We start from the raw sequence: 27249 nt of genomic DNA on the forward strand, positions 1-27249 counted from the left end.
GCCTCCAGCCCAGAGCAGGCCGCTGCCAGGGACCTCATTCCCACACGGGCATCAGCAGACTGTGATCCTGTTACTTATTAACCAGCTCTGATAGTCTAAACAATGCACCACTCCAAGATATCCATCGCTGACCTGCCAGCCACCGGCTTTTTTGTGTGTCACTCCAACCTGTCAAATACCTCATTAAGGCACCAGAATCAGACAGAGCAGTCCTGAATCTGGTTCCTTTGTACAAGGACATGTGGTGACAGGATAGGTGGGAATGGCTTCATGCTGACAGAGAGTAGTGGAGATTAGATATTAGGAAGAGATTGTTCTATGTGAGGGTGGTGAGGCTCTGGCACAGTCCACGCTTGTGGCTGCCCCATCCCTGGAAGTGTTCCAAGCTGGGTTGGGCAGGGCTTGGAGCAACCTGGGATAGTGGGAGGTGTCCCTGCTCAAGGCAGGGGTGGAATGAGATGGGCTTTGAAGTCTCTTCCAACCCAAACCATTCTGGGGTTCTGTAACTCTGACATTAGCGCAGTTGGTCAGATCATGGTGCTAGTATCACCGAGGCTGTGAGCTCATTCCCTGTATGAGCCTTTTACTTCAGAGTTGGACCCAATGATTCTTGTGGGTCCTTTCCAACTCAGAATATTCTGTGATTCCCTGGAGGAAAGAAATACCCTACAGCACAACCCAGGAGTGAGCCTACCCGCTGTGCTGCACCCCTTTGAGGGAGACTGAAAAGATGTTGCTTGAAATAACCTAAAGCTAGGCCTGGGCATCCCTGAAATATGAGAGGTGTGAAGCTTAAAACTCAGTCTGAACAGACTCCCTCTGAGGCTCTTCCATCTAAATCACTCAATGCATTTCCCTTCTTTGGACTTGCGAGGTTTCTTTTCATCGTCGGAAAGCAAAGGCAGCCCAAGGAGAAACTAATGGTAAAGGGAAAATATGTTAACTGCACTAGAGTGAAACAGTTTCCCCTGCAAAATTTCATGTTCTACTGGGTGCAAAGGCATAGGATGACAGTCTGGCTCACTCACAAGGGCTGCTGCCTGTTTGATCAGAGGAATACTAGCTCTTGCAGCAGTGCTAAGCTGACAGCTTATATCAGATGTCCTCCTCTTAGGGGAGAAAAAAATTCAGTCTGCTGTTAAAAGCACCTCCATCAAAAGAGATGCGCCCTGGGAATGAGTGCAGTGAGAATAACATCCCTCCGGCTCATGTGCATGCTGAGGCTGTTTCCACAGGGCTGGGGAAGCAAAGTCATAAAGCTAGATGGGTTCTCATTCAACAAGTAGACATTCTCTCCAGTACCCAGTTCAATTTGCAAAGTTGCTTCTCTCAGTCATCACTGTGAAAGAGTCCTAAAGTGAATTCTACTATGGCTTAAATTAGCCTAAAATGTCCCTTAAGTTCAGAGTTTTCTTTTCTGCCCTTTCTCCTGTGTTACTATTCAAGACTTTCCGTCCTCTTCTCTGCTATTTGGAGCACTTTCACAGCCTTATAAACCTCTCAAATATGCCACACTTCTGATATGTCAGATTTCTCCAGTGAGATGGGGATGATAGGGGTGGTTTTGTTGTTTTTGGTTTTGGTTTTTGTGGTTTTTTGGAGTTTTTTTAAGGAACAGAAAGAAAAATACCCTTTGAATTTCTGAAACAATTGATAAAACAAAATTAAACAATGTAAGGTCACCAGATCTCCCACTACATTTCATTAACAGAATAGTGCTTCTGAAAGGTACCCAGAAACAGGAAAACTTGAGAGGCTGTTGAATACAAGATGCTGTGTTGCACATTCCTACGTCAGATTTTTGATAGGGAAGGATGCTAAATTGTATTGGATTAGGAGGATAATGTTGGAGAGGTCAAGCTCAGGAACACTGACAGTCCATTTTAAAATCTTCTGTCCTTTTAAGCAGTAAAGGAGGTGAAAGGACAAAGTTGAAGGATAATTAATTAAAAAAAAAAAAAAAAAAAAAGAGGGGGAAAAAAGTAAAAATAAATAATTTTAAATATATATATATATATATATATAAAGGGGGCAGGAAAGAGCGTATTTGGATCGATTGTTGGCAAGAGACCCAGGACAGAGCAAGAGGAAAGGTGGAGAATTCAAAGGGGAACCTTCTTAACATTCACTTGGAGCTCACTAAGTGGGAGGAGAAACAAATCAGTAATATCAGGACAGGAGCCATGCTAGCCTATATAAGCCGGTGGGACATTTTGTTTTTCCCTACTTTCCTTCTGGCCTAACCAGCAAACCTACAGCAACTCCTGAGCTCATCTGAGAGGTAAGACCACTCTGTTCTTTCTTTCTATTGCACCCTGTTACTGACTTACCTGGGTCTTTCCCTCAAAACACCTGGCAAAGAGCTTTTGAGCAGTCCTGCTGAAGGAGAACAGCTGAGACTCAGGAGGAGCACAAGAATATTAGTTATCAGGAAGCTTCTAGCAGGGCAAGGATTTCTTAGTACTGCTTAGCCCAGGTGCCTGAACTTTGGAGGAAAAAGAGAATAGAAATAAATAAAAAAGAAGAAATTACCTGAACTCTTTAACATTTCCTATTACTGCCTTTCCATTCTGCCAAATGAAAATGCCCAGATAGTAATAATACACAGGTGATATGCTAGTGTCTCTGTATTTCTCTGTTACAAGAGACAGATCTCTGAAAACTGAATTGCATGGGAGCTTAATGAGCTTATTTGAATCTGAGGGGTAAACCTCCTTTTGAACTAATATTTTGAAATACATCTTCTGTGGGAGAAACTGAACCATTTTTTTCCAGTGAGGGTCAACTGCATTATAATCTGTTTCAAGGATTGTGCTTGTGCTTGCATGTGCTCTTATTACTAACACAATATTATTCCAGCTTTACTACACCCTTGGTAACATTACACGGGCTGTGCTGGATTTAGAGCTGCTGAGAGTCTGGCCCTTTCCTCCTATTGTGCTTGGATTCAGGAATTCCTCTAAAAGCAGGCTGCACACAGAGCTTGGCTGCCAGCAGACTTCTCAGTAATAACTCAGAGAATGCAAAATACAATGGCTGTGATTGTGCAGTAGCAGATCCTCAGGTCCTTGGACAAACAAATACCTCACTATAAACTAAATCCTCAGAGAAACCTGAATTTTGGCAGGGAGAGAGGAAAATTCCAGAAAGAAGAGAAAGCACTAGATAACTTTGCTGCATTTTCACAGATAAAAGCCCAATGTCTAGCTTGGAAGCACCCATTGCCTGGAAGTAGTAATCAGCCAAATTAAAGACTCTGTCCCTCTCCCAGCCGCAAGCACAACACTGTTCTTACCATGCACAACACAAAATGAACGTGTGGCCAGGCTGGTCTCCTCCTCGGCAGGTGAATAAGGGAGTATTTGCAGGGTCAGGTGCTGCAGGGGTGCAGCCCCAGCATGGAGCCAGCTTTAACAAGGCATGACTGAGATGCCGTGGGTATGGCGTGACAGGGAGAAAGTGTACATAAGTGGAAGGGAAATTGATTTAGAGAGACACGGGATTGCATAACGTCAGTACTTTGCTACAGGACATTTATTAACTCTGAAAGGATGATTAAAAAAACACGGTAGATGAACATCTCAGCCCTGTGATGATTTCATCTTCATAAAAGAGAAACATCTTTTGTTTTCTGTTTTGTTTTGTAGGGAGCTCTCACTTCCCATGAAAATGGTTTTAAATAGCTTCTCTGAGGTACAGCACACAACAAATCACTTAAACTTGCACCACTGAGGTGAAAACTGCATTCAAACTGGCTCTGCCTGGGTCCTGCTGCTGCTCCTGTATCTCACCAGGTACACAGCAGTACTGGGAGCTTGCACTGCAGGGCTGGAACACCTCTGTAGATTTTATGTGAGACAAGGAGGTGTGCTCCAAGCTGCCTGTCTGAGAACAGGACCTAAGTCTTTTAAAAAAACATTTTTTCCCAACTAAAGAAATCAAGAATAATTTAAAAAAAAAAAATTAAAAATTACCAATCCTGCTCCCCTCCAGAAGCCAAGCAGTCTGTTTCAGCAAAGCACTCCTTTTGCAATGATTTCAATTTCCGTCCTTTGTGCACTAAGAAAAAAATATCACTTTCAGTGAAAACCATGTGTTTGCATAACTTCAACTGTAGGTCTTCAAAAGACCTGCTGCAGACCAGCACACATAAAATCCCCATCAGAATACAGTGCAGTCTGCATTATTATTCAGTCATCGCTGTGTTAAAATTCTCTGAGCAGATCCACAATTCACAGATAAGACACCTTTTGTATTCTCTCCTTTCTTAAATACCTGCTATCACCTACTCCTTGAAGCAACATAATGTGTTAACAAATCATTAATCTGTGCATATATGTGGTAGGTACTGTTTTGTAAAATCACGAAAAATGCCTAAAAAATTTTATGCTGGTGCCAGTTTCCAAGTGTGTCGCTACCTCTTTATGCTCTTATTGGACAACTAAGTAGAAGTAGTGCAAGTCCTCCATACTTTGTGTTTCTGAACAGATGAGACGAGCCTCAGGGCTCTGGTGACAACAAAACCCCCTCATACAGGATGCAGCCTCCACAGTGCCTGTGATGGGATTCAGGGAGGTCATGAAAACAGTGGGGCTGCATCTGGGTCTTTACTGTGCCACGAAGACTCCATCCAAAACCAAAGGTTTTCTTGTCTAACACCCATTTCCTACCTGGCTGCTCTGCAGGTGAGGAGGTTGTTCAATAATGGTTTCATTCTCCTTTAGCATAAATAATCAGAGAATGGTTCGAGTTGGAAGGGATCTTTAAAGTTCATCCTGTTCCAATCTCCTGCCATGGACAGGGACGCCATCCACTAGCCCATATTGCTCCAAGACCTGTCCAACCTGGCCTTGGACACTTCCAGGGATGGGACAGCCACAGCTTCGCTGGGCAATCTCTGACAAAGCCTCACTATCCTGACATGGAACAATTTATTCCTAATGCGTAACCTAGCCCTGTCCTCTCTCAGTCTGAAGCCACTGCCCCTTGTCCTGTCACTCAATACACGCTCTACTGAACGGAATAATTTCCTGTGGCCCCTTTCTAGAGAGACCCATCCCTAGATCAAATGATCAAACCTGAGGGGTTGGGATAGATGGGCTCGAAACGTTCCTTCCAGCACAACGTATTCTATGATTCTATGACATAATGAACATGAATTTGAGCAGCACTGCTGGACAGAGGGTAACCACAATCACCCTCTGTGGCTGAATACTCCAGTACACGGGGTATTCATGGAGTATGAAGTTCAAGACAGGTTAGTGCAAGTGACTCATCAGGTCACCTGGTCTTTTCGCTGAGCCAGCTGCAGTGAGCTGGCTTCATTTCTGCCCATGGAAACCCAGGGCAGAGGAATACTGCCAGCTCTCACTTGCCTTTGTATGGCAAAGCGATACATCAATTTTTTGGTGAATTCAGGCCCTGTTTCATCCATTTTTATCTCCACTGTACAAGTGGACAGGACAGTGACTCCAATACTTCACATGCACATTACATCATGTTCTGCAGACTCCTGAGTGCAGACAGCTCCTCACTCAGCATGCAGGGGAATGCAGAGAGCGTGCCAGCACGGGCCTCACAGCATCGCTCTGTAGTGCAGCAGCACCTCATTTTATGGGTTAGCAATAGGGAAGGCCCAAGCTGCACAGAGATTGAGACCCTTTGAAAGGAAAACATAAATGCACTTTCACCAAATGGAGAGTATTTATCTTGGCTGGAAATTTCGATTTAACTGAAAGTACATTCAACTCACTTATTCCAGAATAAAGTATGAAAAAAAAGTGGAGGTTAATGAATTAAGGTAATGAATTATAATAAATCCAAAAAAAAGTCTTCCTGTATCAAGACAACATCCCTAGCACCACTCTTTTCTCCTTTTCTTTTCTTCCTTAGCCTTTTTATTCCAGGTCCCTACCTCCATGTCCAGCACAAAGCCAAACTCAATACTTTTCTGTATATACTGGTCCTGTCATCAGCTTCTCATATGGAACCTACCCTTCTATTAGCTGACACCTTCCAGAAGATAGAAAATGTCCATTTATTGTTTGTGCAAATATTTACTGTTTCCTGAAAGGTCACCACCAGCCCTCCAGTACCATTAGAGTGAGAAACTGGCCAGGATTAATCCATGGTGCTTTAACCAGGCATTCCTCTACATAGACTCAGAGTTGATTAACCTCACTGAAGGGTCTGGAAGTGCAATGCCCAGGGGTGAAGCAGCTTAAGTAGTCAGCACCTGAGTAGTGTTTCTGAACTATGAGTTCTCTACCCCAGCGGTTCTCAAGGCTTTTAGTAAAGTTTTGAGTGAGTCAAGGACTAACACAAGACCTGTGTGTCTGTATCTTCCTGTTTAGACTACCAAGTCTCAATATAAATTCCTTACATTTTGTACAAGCTGGTACTCAGCAGTGAAGCCTGAAGCACCACTGGTTCTGTATTCACACAACAAACATTGTCGGGTGTTTACTTGACAATTACCAAGAATTAGTTCAGGGAACAGAGCATGCTCCAAGAACAGGGGTTTGGTTTTTTTTTTGCTGGCTTCATATTCAGAATTGGCTCTTCAACAAACAATCAATTGGCTATAGACACTGGTTTTTATTGTTAGCTGTAAGCCTCTGATACACATGCCTGAATAATCCTGCCTAGGCTGTATGAGGTGCCAAAGGTTATTCCAGCAGCTCCTTATGCAAAGGGTGTATATCCCAAATGGGACCCCCTTCTCCCAGTTCTGCACTCCGAACACTCAATTTAGGCCTAGACACTTTTGCTGGGCCTATAACAGTGCCCTACCTTATTTTAGATTTTTATAGCACCTGCTAAATTTAATAAGTGTATTTTCATTAGTCTCTGAGGGTTTCTTACTACAGCTTCCAACATGTGGTCCCCAATATTGTCTCAGCAGAGAAGAAAGCAACATGACTAAGGCAGAGTGGAAAACAAGAACTGTGAATTTGGGGATCAAACTCTTGAGTCAATGCTGGCTACTTCTAAAGATTGGTCAGCTTAAAGTGGAGTTCAAATGAGAAAAAGGAATGTATGAATGCATGTGAGTAATGGAATAAGATACCATGGACAGCCCCAGGCTAAGCCCATGCTCATGAGAAAGGTTGAACTGATCCCAGTAGGTGATCATGAAACTGAATTTAAGCCCCTATTATTGATGGCAGATGGATACATTCAAACTGGAAATACAGGTTAAGCAGCAGAGAAGCTTAATAAATGAACCATCTCCTGGTATCCACATGGAAGCCTGGGAGGACAGGGCACGTGAAGAGGAAATGTGCTCATGGAGACAAAAGAATCAGATGTTCAGAGTAAGGATCTTCCTCTTTCTGGTTCCAAATAACACATGGTGAGCAGTTATGTGGTAAAGAGAATAAACAGGGATCAGAAAAAGGCATTGTAATGAAGTCTCTTTTTTCTTTTCTCTTGAATTTTACCAAAGGTTCAGAACATCAACATGGAAAACTGCGTTGATGTCAAAGTAGAAACCAAGGGGGAAAGAATGCCAATGAAGCAGAATCCACTGAGCACAGGTGGGAAGAGTTTCTGCAGAGCTGTGGGCTACCTCACTGGAGACATGAAGGATTTTGGAACCTGGCTGAAAGGTAAACCTACTTCAGCTTGACTAATGACAGTGGATTCCAAATAAAAAGTACATCAAAGGAGTAATAACTAACTTCTCAGTGATGTGATTCAAGTTAGACTAGTACAGAAACTACCTCTACCCTGATTTATTGTCCATTTTGTAGGGGGAGGGGGGAAATCAGTTTTGTGCAGAGATATATTGCTTAAATCTTAGGGATGTCTGAGATGATATTCACCTCCCAGCATGCCATGTACAAACTGAATTTAGTCCCACAGAACACAGCCCTGGATGGTTATTCTGTACTCTGCCATTCTTCTTAACACTCCATGTCCTTTCAGCTGAGCAGTTTCTGTTAAGTCTAGTGCCACTAAGAAATTAAATTACACATAGGTAGGTGTGTTTGATCCCTGTAATAAATCAGCAGATACACGCATGATTTGCCGTCTGAGTCACAGACATCATAAATTAGCTGGTTCATATGAATCTGGTCCAGGGTACTTTATAACACAGAGTTCTGGCAGCCACACTGTTCATCTCAGTTTTCCAGCTGTAAGACTTCAGTGTAGACCATAATAAATCCCTGTCAGGTTTTACAGTCTTGTTGATTCATTGCTTCAGCCATAATGCCAAGTCCCACTGCCAAAACTCTTCCTGAGTTTCAAAAATTCATCCAAAATCAGTACCATCTGCAGACTTTAGGGGGCTTGTTTTATTACTGAATTTAATCTTTTCCAGACAAACCTCTCATGATCCAGTTCCTTGACTGGGTGCTGCGTGGGATATCCCAAGTGATGTTTGTCAACAATCCCCTCAGTGGGCTGGTCATTTTGACTGGCCTCCTGCTGCAGAACCCATGGTGGACACTCACTGGATGTGTGGCAACAGTTGTCTCAACTTTAACAGCACTTATTCTGGGTCAGGACAGGTATGTCCATCTTTTTTCCCCCTCAGGTGGCCAATTCTCTGCTGATTTGTGTGTTAGAGGTTTGATGTGGACAAGAAGCCTGAATTTAGTTGGAGGTGTCCCTGCCCTTGACATAGGGTTAGAACAAGGTGGTCTTTGTGGCTCTTTCCAGCCCAAACCTTCTATGACTATGTGATCCAGCCTTGACTGGGCATGTATCCAGTCTGGTAGGACCAGACAGATCCTCCTAGCAGCTGCATCTGGCGCAGAGGGGCAATGGACAAACCTGCAGAGGGGGTAGGTGCTGACCCAAGTGTGTGAAATCAGATGTCAGTGGATGAGTCCCAAACAGAGCCACGACTGGGTGGGGAGAGGGGCTGATGTAAACAAAGCATCCCCAGGGGAGAAGACTCCAAGACAGCTGTTCCTTCCACACAGATCAGCCATAGCAGCAGGCCTGTATGGATACAACGGGGTCTTGGTGGGATTGCTGATGGCTGTCTTCTCTGTTGATGGAGACTACAACTGGTGGCTTCTCCTGCCAGTGGCACTGGTGTCCATGACATGGTAAGTCAGATGGCTCCTCTGCTTCTCCTTCCAGCCCCAGAGTCTCCTCATGTGAGACTGAGCCGTTGCGTTTCTAAGCAGACAACACTGGAAAGGGAGCACAACTAACACATATGTACTGTTAAATCTGCATTGTTATTTACACCTTCAAACTCAGATGTAATCCAGAAACAAATAAAAATGCCCACATAATCAGAAATAATCCCAGTGGGGAAAACAAAAATCAGTGGCTGAACATGTGTAATTCAATATTCTGAATGTGAGTCATATTGCTGTGATGCATCAATTCATTTCTGCTTCAAGAAGAACATTATTTTCACCATTTCTTACCATCATCAACCACAAGGGTTTCATCTATTTAAGTCACCATATAAAAATGTCATGAAAATTTACTTCTCCAAGCACAGAAGCTATTCAGTGGTCCCAAGACATGACGGTTGACACTAATCAAAACAAACAATTAATAATATTTTACCCGTATATATGACACCATTATCCACTAGGTATTTGGCTGGCAAAACATTTTGAAACCTGGTCTTTGACCCCAAAATATCTAGCTGCAGATTGCTAAAACCACACATGTAATTTGTGTGACTGAAGTTCATATGGTATTACCATATTCATATGGTAATTCATATGGTATTATTCATATGGTATTACCAAATGATTGATATTATCATATCAATCATTTTGATGTCAGCTTTTACTGCTGATCCACAAGCTTCAACGTAGGTGCACAGCCACACTCACAGTTCACTTGGACCCGGTGTGGGTATCGTAGTCTCAGTCCACTCCAGGGGCTAAAAAGAAAAGGTAAACACTGGGATTGAGTTGGGGAATAAATCCACTAAAGCACTGGATCCTGTCTCCTTCATGCTCCTCAAATTCACTACACATATTAACGTAACTTGACAGGAATCTCTGCATTGATAATTGCCTTTGGAGGGTAAGAAATTTATGGAGTGACCCTTTCTTGTCTCTGATTAGATCAGAAAGGTTAAGACAACTAAACAGATTGAAGGAGGAGAGGCTTGTTTGTCTTCATTTGGTTTGGCTTTTTTGTTTATTTTCAACAGACCAAATTTTCTGCAGTTGGGTTTACGGTTGGATATGGTTCTGGTGTGATTTTTGCCTGACAAGCTTCTAGTGAGAGCATTTTGTTCTTCTTTCAGCCCTATTTTCACCAGTGCTTTAAGTGCAGTTTTCTCTAAGTGGGACATGCCTGTTCTCACCTTGCCTTTCAATTTGGCCTTGACCCTCTATCTGGCTGCTTCAGGACCACACAACCTCTTCTTCCCTACAACTGTGATTCATCCTGCAACGGCAACACCAAATATCACCTGGTCAGATGCTGACATCACAATGGTAGGATGTCTTAAGGGTGACAGTCTCCTTCATTTACAATGAAAAACACTACAGAAATGTATTACCTTCCTTTATAAATTCCTATGTTTGGATTGGATGGGACCTTAAATTTGGATTGGATGGGACCTTAAATTGCCATCCAGTCCCACCCCCTGCCATGGACAGGGACAACTTCCACTAGCCCAGGTTGCTCCAAGCCCTGTCCAACCTGGCCTTGGACACTTCCAGGGATCCAGAGGCAGCCACATCTTCTCTGGGCACCCTGTGCCAGGGCATCACCACCCTCACAGCCAGGAATTCCTTCCCAATATCCCATCTGCCCCTGCTCTCCGGCAGTGGAAAGCCATTCCCTGTGTCCTGTCCCTCCATGCCTTGTCCCAAGTGCCTCTCCAGCTCTCCTGGAGCCCCTTCAGGCACTGACAGGGGCTCTGAGGTCTCCCTGGAGCCTTCTCTTGTGCAGGTGAACACCCTGAGCTCTCCCAGGCTGGCTCCAGAGCAGAGGGCCTCCAGCCCTGGGACCATCTTTGTCAGCCTCCTCTGGACTGGCTCCAATAGGTCCACCTCCTGTGTTACTGCATTATGACCTGACAGTACAAAATTCAATTTATAAGAGAACTATTATCCAAAATATAAGAGTTTATTCTAGGAATGTGCATTTTTGATAGCTTGAAAATGAGAATCTTTTCATGGATCCAACTGTATAGATTATAATCTTCAAATACTGTCTTGAATCTAATTATCCATTTCTATGCATATACTGATCATCTCCCAATAGTTAAGGTTGTGCTGAGAATTCCAGTTAACCCACAGGGTAATTTTAATTTTTCACATACAGGCTGTTTATAAAATTGCATCTATCTGATTAAAGATGAGCAAGCAGATATTACTGTGGTTGATTGGTAAAAACTTGGCACAGGTACAAATTTGCATATTTTTAAGTTATATTCCAGTGGGACCTTTCCAAAGGAACACTTTATTCTTCTGGATTACACCATAAACATTAAAAATACCAGAGTAACTACTTTCTCCTAAGGCTCAGCTGACTATTTTAAGGGGTTCCCAGGGAGTGATTAAGAAAAGGAAGTTAATTGACACTAAATAGAAACCCACAAGTGACATTTCTCAAAAAACATTTACTGTGGCTCATTGTTTTAGGGGGACTGTATATTGAAAGGACCCTCAAAGCCATCTCTAAGCTGTGACCAAGCTGGGCTCAGTCCCACCAGCCCAGCAACTCTTGCTAATATTTCTAGTGAATTCCAAGGAAACCATCCCCTAGGTTCACTCTCATGGTCCCTACAGATACAAGTCAGAAACACAGGCAAAGAGGATTATTAAACCCTTTCAACAAAATCTTTTAAATCTTTGATCTTAGAGCAAAAACCTAGCAGAGGAGCTCAGGTCTAGGGAACAAGCCATAACTCATTTTCATTGAAGGCGAAACCCTGTGGAAATGCCCTGCTATCTCCCAAGATGTGTCCCAATATTCCACTTAGAAAGAGAGACTGTGTCCAACAAATGCCAAACATAAACCTGGCCAAGATAAGTCTGTTTGAAAACAAACAAACAAAACTTACAAAGCTGATGACAAATTGTCTTTTGTTTTGTTTTGTTAATTTCTACAGCTCCTGCAATCCATTCCAGTCGGCGTGGGCCAGGTTTATGGTTGTGACAATCCCTGGACTGGCGGAATTTTCCTGATTGGTTTATTTATCTCCTCTCCACTCATTTGTGTCCATGCAGTGATTGGTTCAGCTGTGGGGATGCTGGCAGGTAATGATTTGGTTTGTGTCACAGATTTATATAAAAGCCTGGAGAATAGAACAGGAACTACAATAACGGGAGAACTCAAAGTCACAAGTATTTCACCCACTGGAGAATGGCTGCTTGGAAAAAAATACACTCAGATTTCTGTTTTAAGAATTCTTTTAATTGACTTCCTCATTCTCTTACCTTGTCTTATGACAGTGGAAACCTTCAGAAGAGAAGTGTCTGTTCTGCTGAGATTTTTACCATGAAATATTTAATTTGTAGGGCGTGTCCTGGTGAGTTTAGGGGCAGATCAATGAAAGTCATAACCATCAACCTGAATGTACAGGCCCCATTCAGTCACATGTGTTCTGTTGAATTCAAGTCACCAAATTCAGCTCAGCCGCAATGGGAAAATTCTGCCACAATTCCTTTAGACCATAGCAACATGACTAAAAACAGCTCCGTAACTACAAACAGCTGGCTAGAGCCTTTGAAAATCTGGTCTCACACCGCTTCTCTATAGTTTTTATCTCTTCAGCCAAGGAATGACACATCTCTGACATTATTTTCCAGGGCTGAGCTTAGCGACACCATTTAACGAAATCTACCTGGGCCTGTGGGGCTACAACAGCTGCCTGTCCTGCGCTGCCATCGGGGGCATGTTTTTGGCTCTCACCTGGCAGACACACCTCCTGGCCATGGCCTGTGGTAGGTACTGGTGGGTTTTCACCTCCCCTTGAAGTGAGACAGGATGCCTCTGCAGCAAAGGTGGGTTGGAGCCAGGTGGGCATCTCCAGGCAGGCAGATGCACGTAGGTGAGGTTGACGAGTGGTGGAGCTGGGTGTTGGAGCCATGGGTTTAACACATCCTGTGCTTTCACTTTCAGCCAAGAGCTGTGTTTAAAGTAAGAGCTGTGGTCAGTGGACATGTTAACTAAGGTCTTTGAAATCAGATGCTTTGTTTTGAGTCATTAATTGTGTTTGTTCACTCATTGCCGGATGAATCATGGGGTTTTTTTCCAGCCTAAATACCAGCTCAAATTCCTTCTTTGAAGAAGGACATGCCTAATCTTTGAGAGGAATGAAGCTTTACTGTAGTTAGACAGTACACATCCCCCATTCTCTTGAAATGGATCAAAGGCATGAGCTGGGCAACACAGTGGGATTGAATAATTATTTATAAGGCAATTCCATATGAAATTTCAATATCAGAGCAAGCTGGGAGTGAAACTATTGCTCATTCAGTGCTCATGTAAGAAAGATTTAGCTCTGTACGTCATTGACCTTCCTTGAAGCCCTGGAGGCAGGACAGATGAGGGTGGAAGGGTTATCTTCCTATCTAACCCCATCCATCAAGCTACTTACTTTCCATGTCGCGGCATTTTTCAAAAGCCCATGATACCATAGCACATTTTTCATCGCTCCATGTTTGTTTGTTTGTTCATTTGTTTTGCCTCTTCCATAAGCTCCAGGTTGGAGGGGACACAGGAAGGGGTTTAGCAGGCTATTGTCCAGACAGGGCTATAATCCTTGGTTGACCTACCCAAGGCAGAATGAGAGATGTTTGTCATTGCTGTTCTGCTCCATAAGCAAGTGAACTCACCAGGAACTGCCTTTCTTTTTCACAGCACTCTTCAGTGCCTACTTGGGAGCCGCAGTGACCCACATGCTGTCTGTGGTAAGTAGTGTATCAGCTAAAGACTGATTTCTGACACTGAATTTCCATGGCTTGTCAGACAAAACACTAAGATGTGGAGAAAAATTCAGCCATAGGCAGAAATGGTCTGGGAGAGGTGTTACTATCTGCCCAGGGTGTTGATGTGATTCCCTCTGGAACAGGCAACTTGGAATCATCACTTACCACTTTCCATCCTAGTTTGCATGAACTCCCTCAGCTCTAGAAATTCAGGAGATCACAGAATCATGGAAAGGTTTGGGTATAAAGGCACCTTAAATCTCATCAAGTCCCACTCCCTGCCATGGGCAGGGACACTTTCCACTAGCCCAGGCTGCTCCAAGCCCCATCCAGCCTGGCCTTGGACACTTTCAGGGATCCAGGGGCAGCCACATATTCTCTGGGCACCATGTGCCAGGGCCTCACCACCCTCACAGCCAGGAATTCCTTCCCAATATCCCACCTGTCCCTGCCCTCTGGCAGAGGAAAGCCATTCCCCTTATCCTGTCTAGGCCCTTGTCCAAAGTCCCTCCCCAGCTCTCCTGGACACACTTTAGGCAGTGGCAGGCTGCTAGAACATCTCCCCTCTTTCAGATATTTACTTCATGCCTGAAGCAATTAGAAAAAGGGCCTTGCATGTGCGTAAAGAAACATTACATTTAGGTTAACGTCTTTTCTTGGTTGCCAAAAGCCAGTCAGTACAACAGCCCAGGGAAAAGCTGAAGGTTTCTGGTATCAACGCTCCTGTCTCATTGCCATCCTCTCCTACCTCATGTCCACCCAAGGAACCTCCACCATGGCAGATGCACGAAGGGCAGGCAGCTCTCTCAGCAGAGCTGGCAGATGTTGCAGGCTAATACAAAATGTCAAGACCTCATAAAGAAACCCAGCCTTCCTAAGGAAAGACTCAGTGCAAAAGAGAGCCTGGTCTTCCTCCAGAAACTTTGTTCCAAGGTGGCTGGCTCTGAAAGTTACTCTAATAAAAGAAAGACACGTAATAAATAGGTGGTTTGTTATTTTTCTTTGCAGTTTGGGGTGCCATCAGGAACCTGGCCTTTTTGCTTGTCTGCACTGACTTTCCTGCTGATGACCACAAACAGCTCTGCTATCTGCAAGCTGCCTCTCTCCAAAGTCACCTACCCAGAAGCCAACCGAGCTTATTATTTGACAATGAAGAAACATGAGAGGTCTTGCTGTGAGGCATAGAGACCCAAGAAGAGAGAAACTCAGCAGATTTTAAGGCAAGAGCATGAGGTGTTTGCCCAAAAACAGTGATTTGTGTGCTACAATGTCCAACACAGCCTTCTGCATGGAGAGACTTTTCCCACCACATTTGTTCCTCTATTAAGAAGATTTCTATTAGGTAGGACAGTGCTGTGCTGGAATTACCTTTCCCAAGATCAACCTGTTATGATTTTAAAGCACGTATGTCTGAAAAGATGCTTGAATTATAAGCAATGGGAAAATTACTTATAAGCTGAAAAGAAAAACCTCTCCTTGAAATTGAAGACACCGAAATCAGACATAAAGAAATAAAGAGCATCTTTCAACATATGAGGGGACTTCAAATTAATGACTGAACAGCCTATGACAGCAATAGGAGATATCTTATAGAGTGTCATTGTAACAGAGAAATGGAATAAAGAGCGATTGTTTGCCAAGCAGAAAATAGGTTGTGAATAATTCTACACGGAGGACCTCTCAAACCCCGTGGCGAGAGGTGCTCATTAGCAATCAACAAACATAAGATGGACATGATTTTTGTGATTTTTGTGTTAATGTCATGATTTCTCTTAATACTTGAACTTGGTGATGGGTTAGCAAAGGAGGGGACAGCACGAAAGTCATTGCTGCCCCTTTCCTGTGCAATAAAACAGCTCTGTTCAGTAAATGCACAAATAGAACTAATTTGAGCTGATCTTCTTAACTTCTCTCCCTTCACTGTCCTCAGCCCATGAACATCAAACAGCAAAATGCTGCACCCTCCCACCTGCTGCCAAAACTCAGAAGGCTCAGGGGGGACCTTCTGACTCTGCCCAACTCTCTGACAGGAGGGGACAGCCAGGGCTGTCAGGCTCTGCTCCCAGGGAACGGGGACAGGAAGAGAGAGGAGAGGGAACGGTCTCAGGCTGTGCCACGGGAGGTTTAAATTGGATATTGGGGATAATATCTTTATAGAAGAGGTTATCAAGCCTAGAAACAGGCTATTTGGGGCAGTGGTGATGTCCCCATCCCTGGAGGGTTTTAAAGGCCTTGTGGATGTGGCACGTGTGGACAGGGGTCAGTGGTGGCCTTAGCAACAATTCTGTGATTCTGTGAAGCTGCTGCTCTGCTATTTCTCTCTGCCCCACTGTGGGAAGGGAATGTTTGAGGACCAGTCCAGCAGAGCTCTGCAGAACACCAGCCATGTGCCACCTCTGCCCAGGCTCCCAGGGCAGGCAAGGAGGGAAGAGGGAAGCTGGTCTAGCACCCAACAGTGTGGATCACCTCAACAAGCATTAACTCAGCGACCTTTCTGCCTGGCTCACTGACATACTCTCTCTCATGTGGAAACTCATATCTTCACCAAAAATACTCCATGTGCTCAGGTCCTTCAGCTGACAGGAGCCTACATGCACTAACGTCACACCAGGAAAAGCAAATTAAAACCTGTTTTTCTTGTAGCAGATGAAATAAAATTTAGCATTATTTTTGAGTTTGGGAAGGGGGAAAAAATATGTATTTTTGCAAACATCACAAAGACCTGAGTGTAAAATATTTGCGATGAACTGTTGGCAGTATCTTCTGGTGAAGTTTAAGGTTTTCAGTTGTTCAACAGTATTTCTGTATGACTGACATTCACTTGTAAAATGTAGCTTTTCCATGATTTACTTAATAAATATCTACATAATATTCTGCGCAGTTAATTTCTGAAACCTATGTTCATACTCTTTTGAGTTTGGTATAGGTTTCTCTCTCTCTATTGTCATTAAGTACTTTCAAAGATAGGTTACCTCTTAAACAAGTAGAGTAGAAGACATTGGAAAATAGAATTTTTAAGTCAGTGTGTGGGATACAATGGAAACTAAAATTCTGATCTTTGTGCTTATCACAGAATCATAGAATTACAAAACGTTTGGGTTAAAGGGTCCTTTTTCCACCCCCTATACCATGGGCAAGGGACTCCTTCCACTAGCCCAGGTTGCTCAGGCCCTGTCCAACCTGGCTTGGACCACTCCCAAGGGTACAGGGGCAGCCACAGCTTCTCTGGGCACCCTGTGCCAGAGCCTCATCGCCCTCACAGCCAGGAATTCCTTCCTCATACCCCATCTAACCTTGCCCTCTGGCAGTGTAAAATCATTCCCCTTATTCTGCCACTCAGCCAAAATCCTCCTCCAACCCTCTTAGGCACTTGAAGGAGGTCTAGGGTCTCAGAGCCTTCTCCAGGATGAACAGCCCCAGCTCCCTCAGACCTTTGGCATTTTGTGGCATCAAACCTTCTTTAACCTGCAACTGCAAAGTCTGGCTCTATACAGGAGGCGCGATCAGCCCAAGGCACAGCAGTGGGTCAGAGCTACAAAAACCTCCTCAAGACCAGGCAGTGATTAATTCCTAGGGGGGATGCTGGACAGGCCCCTAAACTGGGATTAGAAGAGGTCATCTTCTGTCTAGAATATACCTGGAACAGGCACAGAGAGCCATGGAGATGTCCTGGAGTTTGGAGTTTCTCTGCTTTAGAGCTAGGCTGGGAGAGCTGGAGATGTTCACATGGAGGTTCTGGGGAGATCTTTTTACAGCCTCTCAGTACTTAAAGATCTCTTTCAGAAAAGTGTGGACAAACCTTTTATCAGAGCCCATTGCAATGGGAAAAGGGTTGATGGTTTTAACCTGAAAGAGGATCAATTCTGACCAGATAAAAAGAAGAAATTTTTCATGGGTAAGGTGGTGAGACACTGGCACAAGTTGCCCAGAGAAGCGGTGGATGGCCCACCCCTGGAAAAAGTCAAGGCCCAGTTGGACAGGTCTCTGAGCCACTTGGAGTAGTGGAAGATGTCTCTGTTCATTGCAGGGGGTTGGATTGATGAAATTTAGGTGTCCAACACAATCCAAACCATTCTCTGGCTGTATGATTTATCAAACTGTCGTGTAAAAGGGCATTTTAATGTCTTAACTGAGATCTCCCCACCCATGAGTGCCCCAGGGAGGCAAATCTACAAAAGCTGCTTTCACCCTTATGTCAAAATATGCGCTCAGGCAAGAGAACACAATTTATGTCCAGTGTAAATCAGCAGATTTCCTCTGACTGGTGCTATTCCACTCTGCTGTCGCTGAGCAACCAGAGACAGTTTGGCAGTACCATAAAGAAATCATATGCACAGAACTGAAAACTACAAAAGATGAAGACTATGTCCCAGCCATTTAGAAAGATTTTACACATCAATCAGTATTAATTCTACATTTTATTCTATCCAGTGAATTTATTCTTCCCGTCCCCTCTCAGAAAATAACAGCTATTTGGAAATTTGACATGCAAGTCAGTCAGAACATGCATATTATGCTTTTTTCCATTATCGTTCAAAACACTGTCTTTGTTAACAGAATTAATTTATCTTATTACTGAAAGTGAGGTTTTTGTTCAGGGGTTTTTTTGTTTGGTTGGGTTTTGTCTTTGCACCAAATAAATACTATTCGTATCACACTTCTTTTTCCAGCACTCAGTTTTTTCATTCTTGTTTCTGATACACAGGTGATACCAGACTCATAAAAAGCATGCTGGGCAGAAATTTTGGAGTATTTTCCTGGACTACCTCCCTTCCAGTGCCTGCAAAGAGACGCCACAACTCTGACAAGAAATACATATATATACAAAATAAGTAAATACTATTAAAAATAATTCACAGGGAAAAATAATAAAAAAACAAGTAAAGAAATAAAAACATAAATTTAAAAAAAAAAAAAAAAAAAAAAGTAAAGTTTAAAAAACCCTAACTACTGGGAAACATCTGCTTGGAGTCACATTTTATCCAAAAGTCTAACTCAAAGGGACTGCCTGAGAGCCACTTCCTAAGCCACTCTCATTGATGATGCCCGATGTGTATAATTCTGCCCAAGACTCCCAGTGTCATGTCAAGTGCTCAAATCTGGGGAAACACAACAATGCAATGTCCTTTATCAGATCATCCAGGACTGCTGCATGTTCTGTTTGGTTTTACTGTGTCACACAGGAAATATAAACAGTGTAAAGAATGCTGTTGTTGATAATTATCTAATCTTTTGAATCTTGACAGTAAGTGTGAAGGAATTGACACAGAATTTGGCCATAGCTGGGCATAATTCACCCACTAAGAAACATGCTACCCACGAGGAAGCAGGGCTGTGCATTGAAAAGATTATTGCATGATAATTTCTTGATTGTTTCCCTCTCCCTCAGAACACAAGGGCTCCATGACAGGTGAATTGTTAGGCACAAATGAACACCTTTCTGATTTTTCTCTTTGTCTTGCCATGGAAAACTGCCTTCGGGTAGTAAGGCCTGTTTTGTTACCAGCAGCTGAGCTTTTTCCAGATTTCAATGAGATGAGGAAACAGTATAACTCAAAGCAAATACACCTCAATGGCTTAAGGTCCTCACTCTCCATGTTCTCAGAGGCACAGGTAGATCATGGCAATTATTTTCACATATATTGAAACAGAAACTCTTTAAACAGGAGTTGGAGACCTTAATATTTCAGGGATAGGGTTGAGAAGGATTGTCTTAAGCCCCCAAAGGTGCTTTAGCTGCAAAGGGGCTGGGAAAGTTAAATTACTTACCTAGAGACTGAAGCCCCCTGACTTGCTATTGCACTCTGTGCATAGCAGAACTGTAGAACAGAATCACAGAATGGTTGAGGTTGGAAAATATCCTCAAGCTCCCTCCAGTACTGCCAACGCCACCACTGACCCATGTCCTCAAGTTCCACATCCACACAGCTTTTAAATCATTCCAGAGATGGGAACTCCAGCACTGCTCTGGACAGGATCAGCCACAGCTGGACAATTCTTTCGGTGAAGAAATTTTTCCTAAATATCGAACCTAAACCTCCCCTGGTGCAACTTTGAGGTTGTTTTCTCAGAGCAAAATTAAAAAAAAAAAAAAACACCACCACAAACACCTCATCTTTATAACATTCACCATTTAGGCTGGCATATACTTCTGAGATCACTGGCATGAGGATTTCCCCCAGCAAATTCAAACTCTTAGACGGGAGCAACAAAATCAATAAATACAACACAGTTGTACTTGAAACACTGGAGAAATTGCTTCTATTTTAGGACCAGTGATGTCACCAACAGTAATTTGTTGAGTAAAATAAAACTACACATGCGAGGTTGCAAAAATGGGAGTTCAAAAGCAAGCACTTTTTTAGAAGGTCTGTATTTTTTTCCTTTTACCTCTCATGGAAATATATAAATTAGAAGAAAATAGATAGAAGCCATGGTCTTAGGAAACTGACTAACTACAAATCCCCTCATTTTAGATTAAACATTCTTGGATTGGTCATCAGTTTAATCAGAAAACACTGAAATCAGTGGGAGGTTAAGGATCAGATTTCCTAATTAGAACACCTAGAGAAATAATTCTAGGAAATGCTTGCCCCTGGAATGGTGCACTGGGAAGGAAAAGAAACAATTTTTTCAAAAGGAATTTCCCCACAAACTGTCCTGGTGCCTCAGTCACAAAGCAGTTACAAAACTCATTGCAGTCTATAGTTTTGGTGGGGAGAATGTGACACTCTAGGAAAGTGCAAGTCCAGAGGAGGCCATGGAAATGCTCCCAGGGCTGGAATCCCTCTGGTCTGGAGCCATGCTGGGAGAGCTCAGGGTGTTCACCTGTACAAGAGAAAGCTCCAGGGAGACCTCAGAGCCCCTGTCAGTGCCTGAAGGGGCTCCAGCAGAGCTGGAGAGGCACTTGGGACAAGGCATGGAGGGACAGGACATGGGGAATGGCTTCCCACTGCCAGAGAGCTGGGACAGATGGGATATTGGGAAGGAATTCCTGGCTGTGAGGGTGGTGATGCCCTGGCACAGGGTGCCCAGAGCAGCTGTGGATGCTCCAGCCTTGGAAGTGTTCAGGCCATAGGGGGATCCAGAATGGTATCTTCCCCTTGATTCACTCCAGCATAACCCAACACATCACTTATCTCCAACTCACGTTTATCTAAACTGTGTGGGTGACTCAGCCCTGCCCACGTACAAAATGCTTTAAAACACAAACTCTTCCTCCCCAGAGAAAGAAATACCACTCAGCAGCAGGTGTCCTGTGGTGGTGGCTTAGCAACCAGAGGCACCTCTGTGTAGCTTTTCTGCCAGGCACTTTGAGCAGTGAACAAGTTTGCTACGCAAACAAAACCGTTTTCTCCGTGGAACAAGCAAATTCCCTGGGGGACATAGAATTTCTCTTCTTTGCCCTAAGATACGCTTCCTCTTTTTGGCTATCCCATCGTGAATGGCTCTTTGAGCTATCACTCCCTTCTCCATTTCCCCAGTCCTGGTTTGCTTGAAGCGCATTGGTGGTGGTGCGCTTGGTCATCAACTCCTCTGAGAAAGACTGCTGACTTTTCCACATCACTAAACATTTCAAATTCACTAATCCTTGACATTCTTTAGCCACAACACCCTCCAGTGCCTACCAGAGCTTGTTCAGAGCTTGTCTCCTTTCACCTATGTTCCTTCATTGTCCATCAGTAGTTGCCCACCAGCAGGACTCTCACTGGAGTTCACTCCACCCCAGCTGCCCTCAGCAGCTTCTTGGACAGTACATATCACTCATTTCTCTCCTGAAAACCCCCAAAGACACAGAATTCCATTTCTATGGGATGGAGAATGATAAAAATCATGTAACCTGACAAAAGACTCTACAGCTCCAGGGATTTACTCCATCCAGATGCAGGATCAGCACCAAAGATCTGGGAAATCAACAGAACCATCACTGAGGCATTCAGAAAGGGCAAATTACGTGTCTTTTGACCACTTTCAATCTCATGTTACAGCAGACACTTTTAGATTACACTAATTAAACTGGGAAATACAAAAAAAAATTGATTCAAGAAAGGATCCACGCAGCAGTGCAACAAAAGACCAAAACGTAATGGGGTTTCAAATAAGAGAACACAAGAGCCAAAACATGAGTAATACAGCTTTGGGTTGAATTTGCCATGTTACAGGTTTTTTTAATTTTATTAAGACAAAGATGAATGATTCAAGACAGAGAGAGGAGATAGAATAGCTTTGAAAGGGCAATTTCCTCTAATAAACTAAACGAGAGATGTTTGACAACCTGAAGTTGTGCTAAGGAGGTTTAACCTGGGTATTGTAAAAATTTTCTTCACAGTAAGGATGGTCAGGCACCTGAACAGGCTACTCAAGGCAGCGGTGGAATCTGCATCCCTGTTCAAAAGGCATGTGGCACTTGGGAACATGGTTTAGTAGTGAATTCAGTGATAATTCAGGTTAAGGGTTGAACTCCGTGATCTCAGAGTTCTTTTCCAACCATAATGAGTCAATGATTTTGTATTGTGAACTGAAAGTTCTGCTGGGGAGTAAGAGCAGAGTAGCAAGAGCAGAGCAGAAAATGAGATCTGTGCTGATCCCTGAGATGTTTGCAGAGGTGCTGAGAAGCAGCAAAGGGGGTGCCACAGATATAAGCGATATCAAAAGTGCTTGAGGCACAAGCTGAGTGAGACTGAGACATCCAGGCCTTACACACTGAATATCAAAGGCTTTTTTCATTTTTACAGAGGTGTTCATTTTTTCACATTTTGCCTGCAATGGAAATTCCAGAAGAACATTTTCCCCCTGACTTGTACCTCCTGAAAGCAGAAGTTGTCTCTCATCTTCAGCACCAGCAAATGCCAAAAGAGGAATTACACATGAGGGATGCAATCTGCACACCTCCAGCCTAAACTCTGTTGAGACTTTGTGGGATGTTCCTTCAAAGAAAATCAAACCATCCATCAGGTCCTTCCCAGTGCTGGAAATCTCAGCTGTAAACATGACATTGCCTCCCAGGGTAGGAATTCTGCAGGGAACCCACCAGGCTCACATACACCATCCAGGCAAAACCAGTGCCACCCTTCAAGCTAGAGCACGTGGCAGGCCAGGGGATTTTGGAGCCCAAATAGGTGAGGAGGAATGTCCACAAGAATGCTGTGCAGCAAAGTCACATTGTCCATACAGCAGTGCTTCTCCCAGAGGAGCCTACTAACTCATATACTGCAGGTTTAGGTAATAAATCTAAGGAAGCAACAGAAGCCTCATTTGTGATGTGGCTGATAATCATGCCAGCAATTTTTGCACATTCCTTTGTTCCATTTTCCTTCCAAAGAATGATGGCTGTTTGTAAGACTTGCAGAAATATGTGATTTTGGATGAAGCTGAGGGAAAGAAACAAAAGAAATACACCCAAACAGTCTGACTCAGACATGTGGGGCTGTTCCAGTGCTCCTCATGTACACATAACCAAATTTTTCACTGGTCACAGAAGGGGTAATCACAAACCAGGACTGGAGAAGACAGCTGCCTACAGGCATGTTACAAATCCATCCAAGATTTAAGTTCTCCTGGGAGCTCATCCAAGAGCATTCAAAAGATAACTCAGAATTGTTTATATACTCAGAAGAAAAGGACAAAACCCTGACTATTCAAAATAACTGAACCTGACAGAAAAATGAGTGATTGTACCTCAGAGGATGTACATGTCTGCTCCTCCACTTATTGCTAAATCATGGGCTAATCTTTCCACAGTATGATTATCTGTAACAACACAATGCTCTTTGTCCACAAAGAATTGGCTCTGTTTCATAAACATGGGCTTAATCAAAATTTCTCTCTATGACAATACTGGCACAGGTTTCCCAGAGAAGCTGTGGCTGCCCCATCCCTGGAAGTGACCAAGGCCAGGTTGGATGGGGCTTGGAGCAAGCAGGAATTGTTGGAATTGTCCCTTCCCATGGCAGGGGGTAGAACCAAATGTGTTTTAAAGGTCCTTTCTAACCCAAACTATTTTATAATGCTATGACCTGCATTCCACTCCTTCAAAGCCTGCCTGTGGATGGTCTTAGTCACCCAGCTCCCCAACAGAAAGAGAAACCTCCTTTCCCATCTTACATGCTGGGAACTATAACATGGGCAATCCAGGATGACATGTTTTTAACCCTTTGTATGATTAAGGACATGCTGCAAACATGGCAGAGTGAATTTCAAACACCCTAAGTAAGCCCAGACCCAGCCTAGTGGATTGTGGAAACCCCAGGCAGCAATTGCCTCCAGAGACAGCAGAGCCTCCCTGGTTAACTGCACCAAGGTCTCTGAGGATGTCACATGAGAAGCAGAGCTTTGTGAGAAACCCGCCTGCCATGTCTGCCAAGCAGCGCCATTAACTGCTCTCTCCATCCATCACATCCACCCCTAACCAGCACAGTCCCTTCACCACCTGCTTTACCTGACCTCAGCTTTAGACTACCAATATTTTGTCTACCCTGCAGGTGACCAGATTTCATCGTGCTGATGCCCTGGTTCCATCCCACTGTTCTTTAAGGCAGCCTCTGCATGAAGGTGAGAGGAGAGGGAGAGGGAGAGGGAGAGGGAGAGGGAGAGGGAGAGGGAGAGGGAGAGGGAGAGGGAGAGGGAGAGGGAGAGGGAGAGGGAGAGGGAGAGGGAGAGGGAGAGGGAGAGGGAGAGGGAGAGGAGAGAAATTTATGGAAAATGCAGGCAGCAATCTCTGCTGTCTGTGAACAGAGACAGGGCCCAGGGAACAGCTGGAATTGTGACAGGGGAGAGTTAGGGTGGATATCAGGGGACAATTCTTTCCCCAGAGGGTGCTGGGCACTGCCCAGGCTGCCCAGGAAATGGGCACAGCCCCAAGGCTGCCAGAGCTACAGGAGTTTGGACACTGCTCTCAAGCACAGGGTGGGATTGTTGGGGTGTCTGTGAAGTGCTGTGAGCTGGACTCCATGATCCTGTGGGCCTCTCCCAGCACAGGATATTCAATAAAGCATCCCCATGCAGGTGTCCATCCTGCCCTCAGCTCCCTGGCTCTGCTGTTCTGTGACACTACAGTATTTCTTCTGCCCAACCCCAGGCTGCGCCTCTCCTCCACTCCATTTTCCCACCATGCTTCCTCAGCTTCTCTTACTCTGCCACCTCTGTGCCAAGCATCTTCCCACCTCTGGTGAAGCTTCCCCTTCCAATCCTGCCTGGACAGGAACGCTTGGCTTCCAGCAAGGTCGTGCCAGTGAGCAAACAGCCACGTGCACACACGGTGGTGAGCATGGTGAGCAGGGAGTATTGAAGAATGTAAATTATCTATTGTTTACTCCAACCCGCGTGAGGCTGGAGTTGATATGAACAATACACTCCCCACAGCACTTCTCCTCCACCTTATCAGGCACTGATCTTAATCCCAGGAGTCAATGCCATCATCAATCACTGCTAATGAGAGCAAGCTCCCCTAGGCAGGGACATTATCTCACTCTGTATCTCGAGAGCCACATGAGGTTATGCCAGTCTTGCGATTAAGTAAAAGTTATACTGGCCTGAAAGGGTTAGCACCGGCTTTTTTGGGAACACTTCTGTGCTATCAGAGACCAGAGGAAGCAAAAGTAAAAAAGGAAAGTTGTCTTCAAACTGAAAAGGAGTAGGTTTAGATTGGATATTAGGAAAAAACTCTTCCCTGTGACGATGGTGATGTACTGAATAACACAGGTTACCCAGTAAAGCTGTGGCCACCCTATCCCTGGGAGTGTTCAATTCCAGGCTGGACAGGGCTTGGAGCTACCTGGGATAGTGGAAAGCGTCCCCATATACGGCAGGGAGGCTGAAACTAGGTCATCTTTATGGTCCTTTCTAACCCAAGCCATCCAATTTATGATTCCATAAATTCATTTACATGCTACAATTGACATGTCACTTCCATTTTTGGTACCTTCTGATCCAGCAGACCTCAGTGCCAACAGCACAGAAACAGCTGGTTTAGGACATTTACCGATATTTTGCCACCAATTGCCACTAAAGGTTCCATTTCCTACCTGGAATATTTCCTGAGGTTAAGGTAAAGAGTAAACACACAGGCAGTAACTGTCATGCAGTGATTCTGCATTTCTGTGATTTTGATTCAGTATGTCCCCTCTAGCCCTGCTGCCTGCATCGGTGAGAATATCACACTAACTGAAAAAACAAACTCTAAGAACAACCCCGGTAAAAGTTAAACTGCAAGAAAACCCCACCACTAAACTGCTTTCTGGGAAACCTCTGCCACAGGGCAAAAATTACTCCTTTTGTCTCTGCCAGAGGCAGATCATTCCATTAGGGTAAGGGAAGCTGCTGCCTTCATCTCTCTAATGAGAGATGAATTCGTCTAATTCGTCTAATTCCTATCCCAGCTAGATAGGAGCTGATCTGGCAGCAACAGGCTCTGCCAAGAATTCAAGTCAAGGTCTCCTGTTTCAATAGCAGTTCAGAACACTACTTGCTCTTCACCCAGGTCATGTGCTACCTACAAAAATTATTTGTTGTGGTCTCCTTAAAGGCACAAGTATCTACAATGCCATTAAAACATTGTTGCCTCTGTCTATAATTCAGCTGCAGGTTTAACTGCAGCATAGACAGTCCTGGGACAATCAGGTCAAGGCCATCAACGAATATTGCCTCTGGACACAGTTCATGGGGAAGAGTGATCACTCAGGCCTGCCTCATTTATTATCTCAATAGCTTGGCTTCAGATCTGCAGCTTTCCTCCCACACTTGCCCAGTGCAAGGACTGCAGGAGCTGTGCCCTCCCTCACTCATTCCTACTACATGTGGTAACACAGCATCCAGGTCAAATCCAAGGTTTGGAGTTCAGCTCCGGAGAAAATGGATGAAAACCCGCTATGCTCTGCTAGAAATTACACAGCAAAACAGATTAGCAGATGCAGTGATATCCTCTGGCTTTTGTTATTTTCAAACTCATGCTGGGCCATATTTAAAAGTAGAGATGATAGTGAGGTATACTTGCAAGGTGAAAAACCTGCGGATGGTGTTTACACATGTTGAGGAGCATTCAAAGCATTTCTGGAATCACACAGCAACAGGTAAGGCCCAGCACAGGGGAATGGCTAAACAGTCCAAGTTTAACCACCAAGGTTCCAAAAAAACCAAAACCAAAACAAAACAAAACAAAACAACAACAACAACAAAAGTCTCACAAACAAACAAACAAAAACCAAGACAGCATTCTGGTTAATCTTTGCATTTAAATCAGTGAAAATACTACAGGCTATCAGAGTTTAGGAAAGACAAAGGACAACAGGATGGAACACTTCTCAAAGAAGATGCCAAAATAAATGCCACCTTAAATGGCACAGGATCTCAGGCAAGGCAGGTTGTGGGTGAGTGAGTG

The 27249-nt window shown here is 44.0% G+C and overlaps 1 protein-coding gene across 1 annotated transcript; it reads left to right on the forward strand.

The window, feature by feature from the left end:
* Positions 1-2163: 2163 nt before the first annotated feature.
* On the forward strand, positions 2164-16631 carry SLC14A1 (solute carrier family 14 member 1 (Kidd blood group)). The gene is made up of 9 exons (XM_040089696.2): positions 2164-2281; positions 7448-7610; positions 8327-8516; positions 8934-9062; positions 10235-10427; positions 12053-12200; positions 12753-12887; positions 13807-13856; positions 14883-16631. Exons 2-9 carry the CDS (start codon positions 7463-7465, stop codon positions 15057-15059), a joined length of 1170 nt encoding a protein of 389 aa, XP_039945630.1. The 5' UTR covers positions 2164-2281; positions 7448-7462; the 3' UTR covers positions 15060-16631.
* Positions 16632-27249: the final 10618 nt, after the last annotated feature.

Source organism: Hirundo rustica, chromosome Z (assembly GCF_015227805.2).
Source record: "Hirundo rustica isolate bHirRus1 chromosome Z, bHirRus1.pri.v3, whole genome shotgun sequence".
Classification (NCBI taxonomy): domain Eukaryota; kingdom Metazoa; phylum Chordata; class Aves; order Passeriformes; family Hirundinidae; genus Hirundo; species Hirundo rustica.

Excerpts from the sequence above, each read along its gene's own strand:
- SLC14A1 (XM_040089696.2), top strand. The coding sequence starts at position 7,463 with ATGGAAAACTGCGTTGATGTCAAAGTAGAAACCAAGGGGGAAAGAATG. Across the intron at positions 7,611-8,326 it reads TTTTGGAACCTGGCTGAAAG|ACAAACCTCTCATGATCCAG; the intron begins GTAAACCTACTT and ends AATCTTTTCCAG. Across the intron at positions 13,857-14,882 it reads TGACCCACATGCTGTCTGTG|TTTGGGGTGCCATCAGGAAC; the intron begins GTAAGTAGTGTA and ends TTTTCTTTGCAG.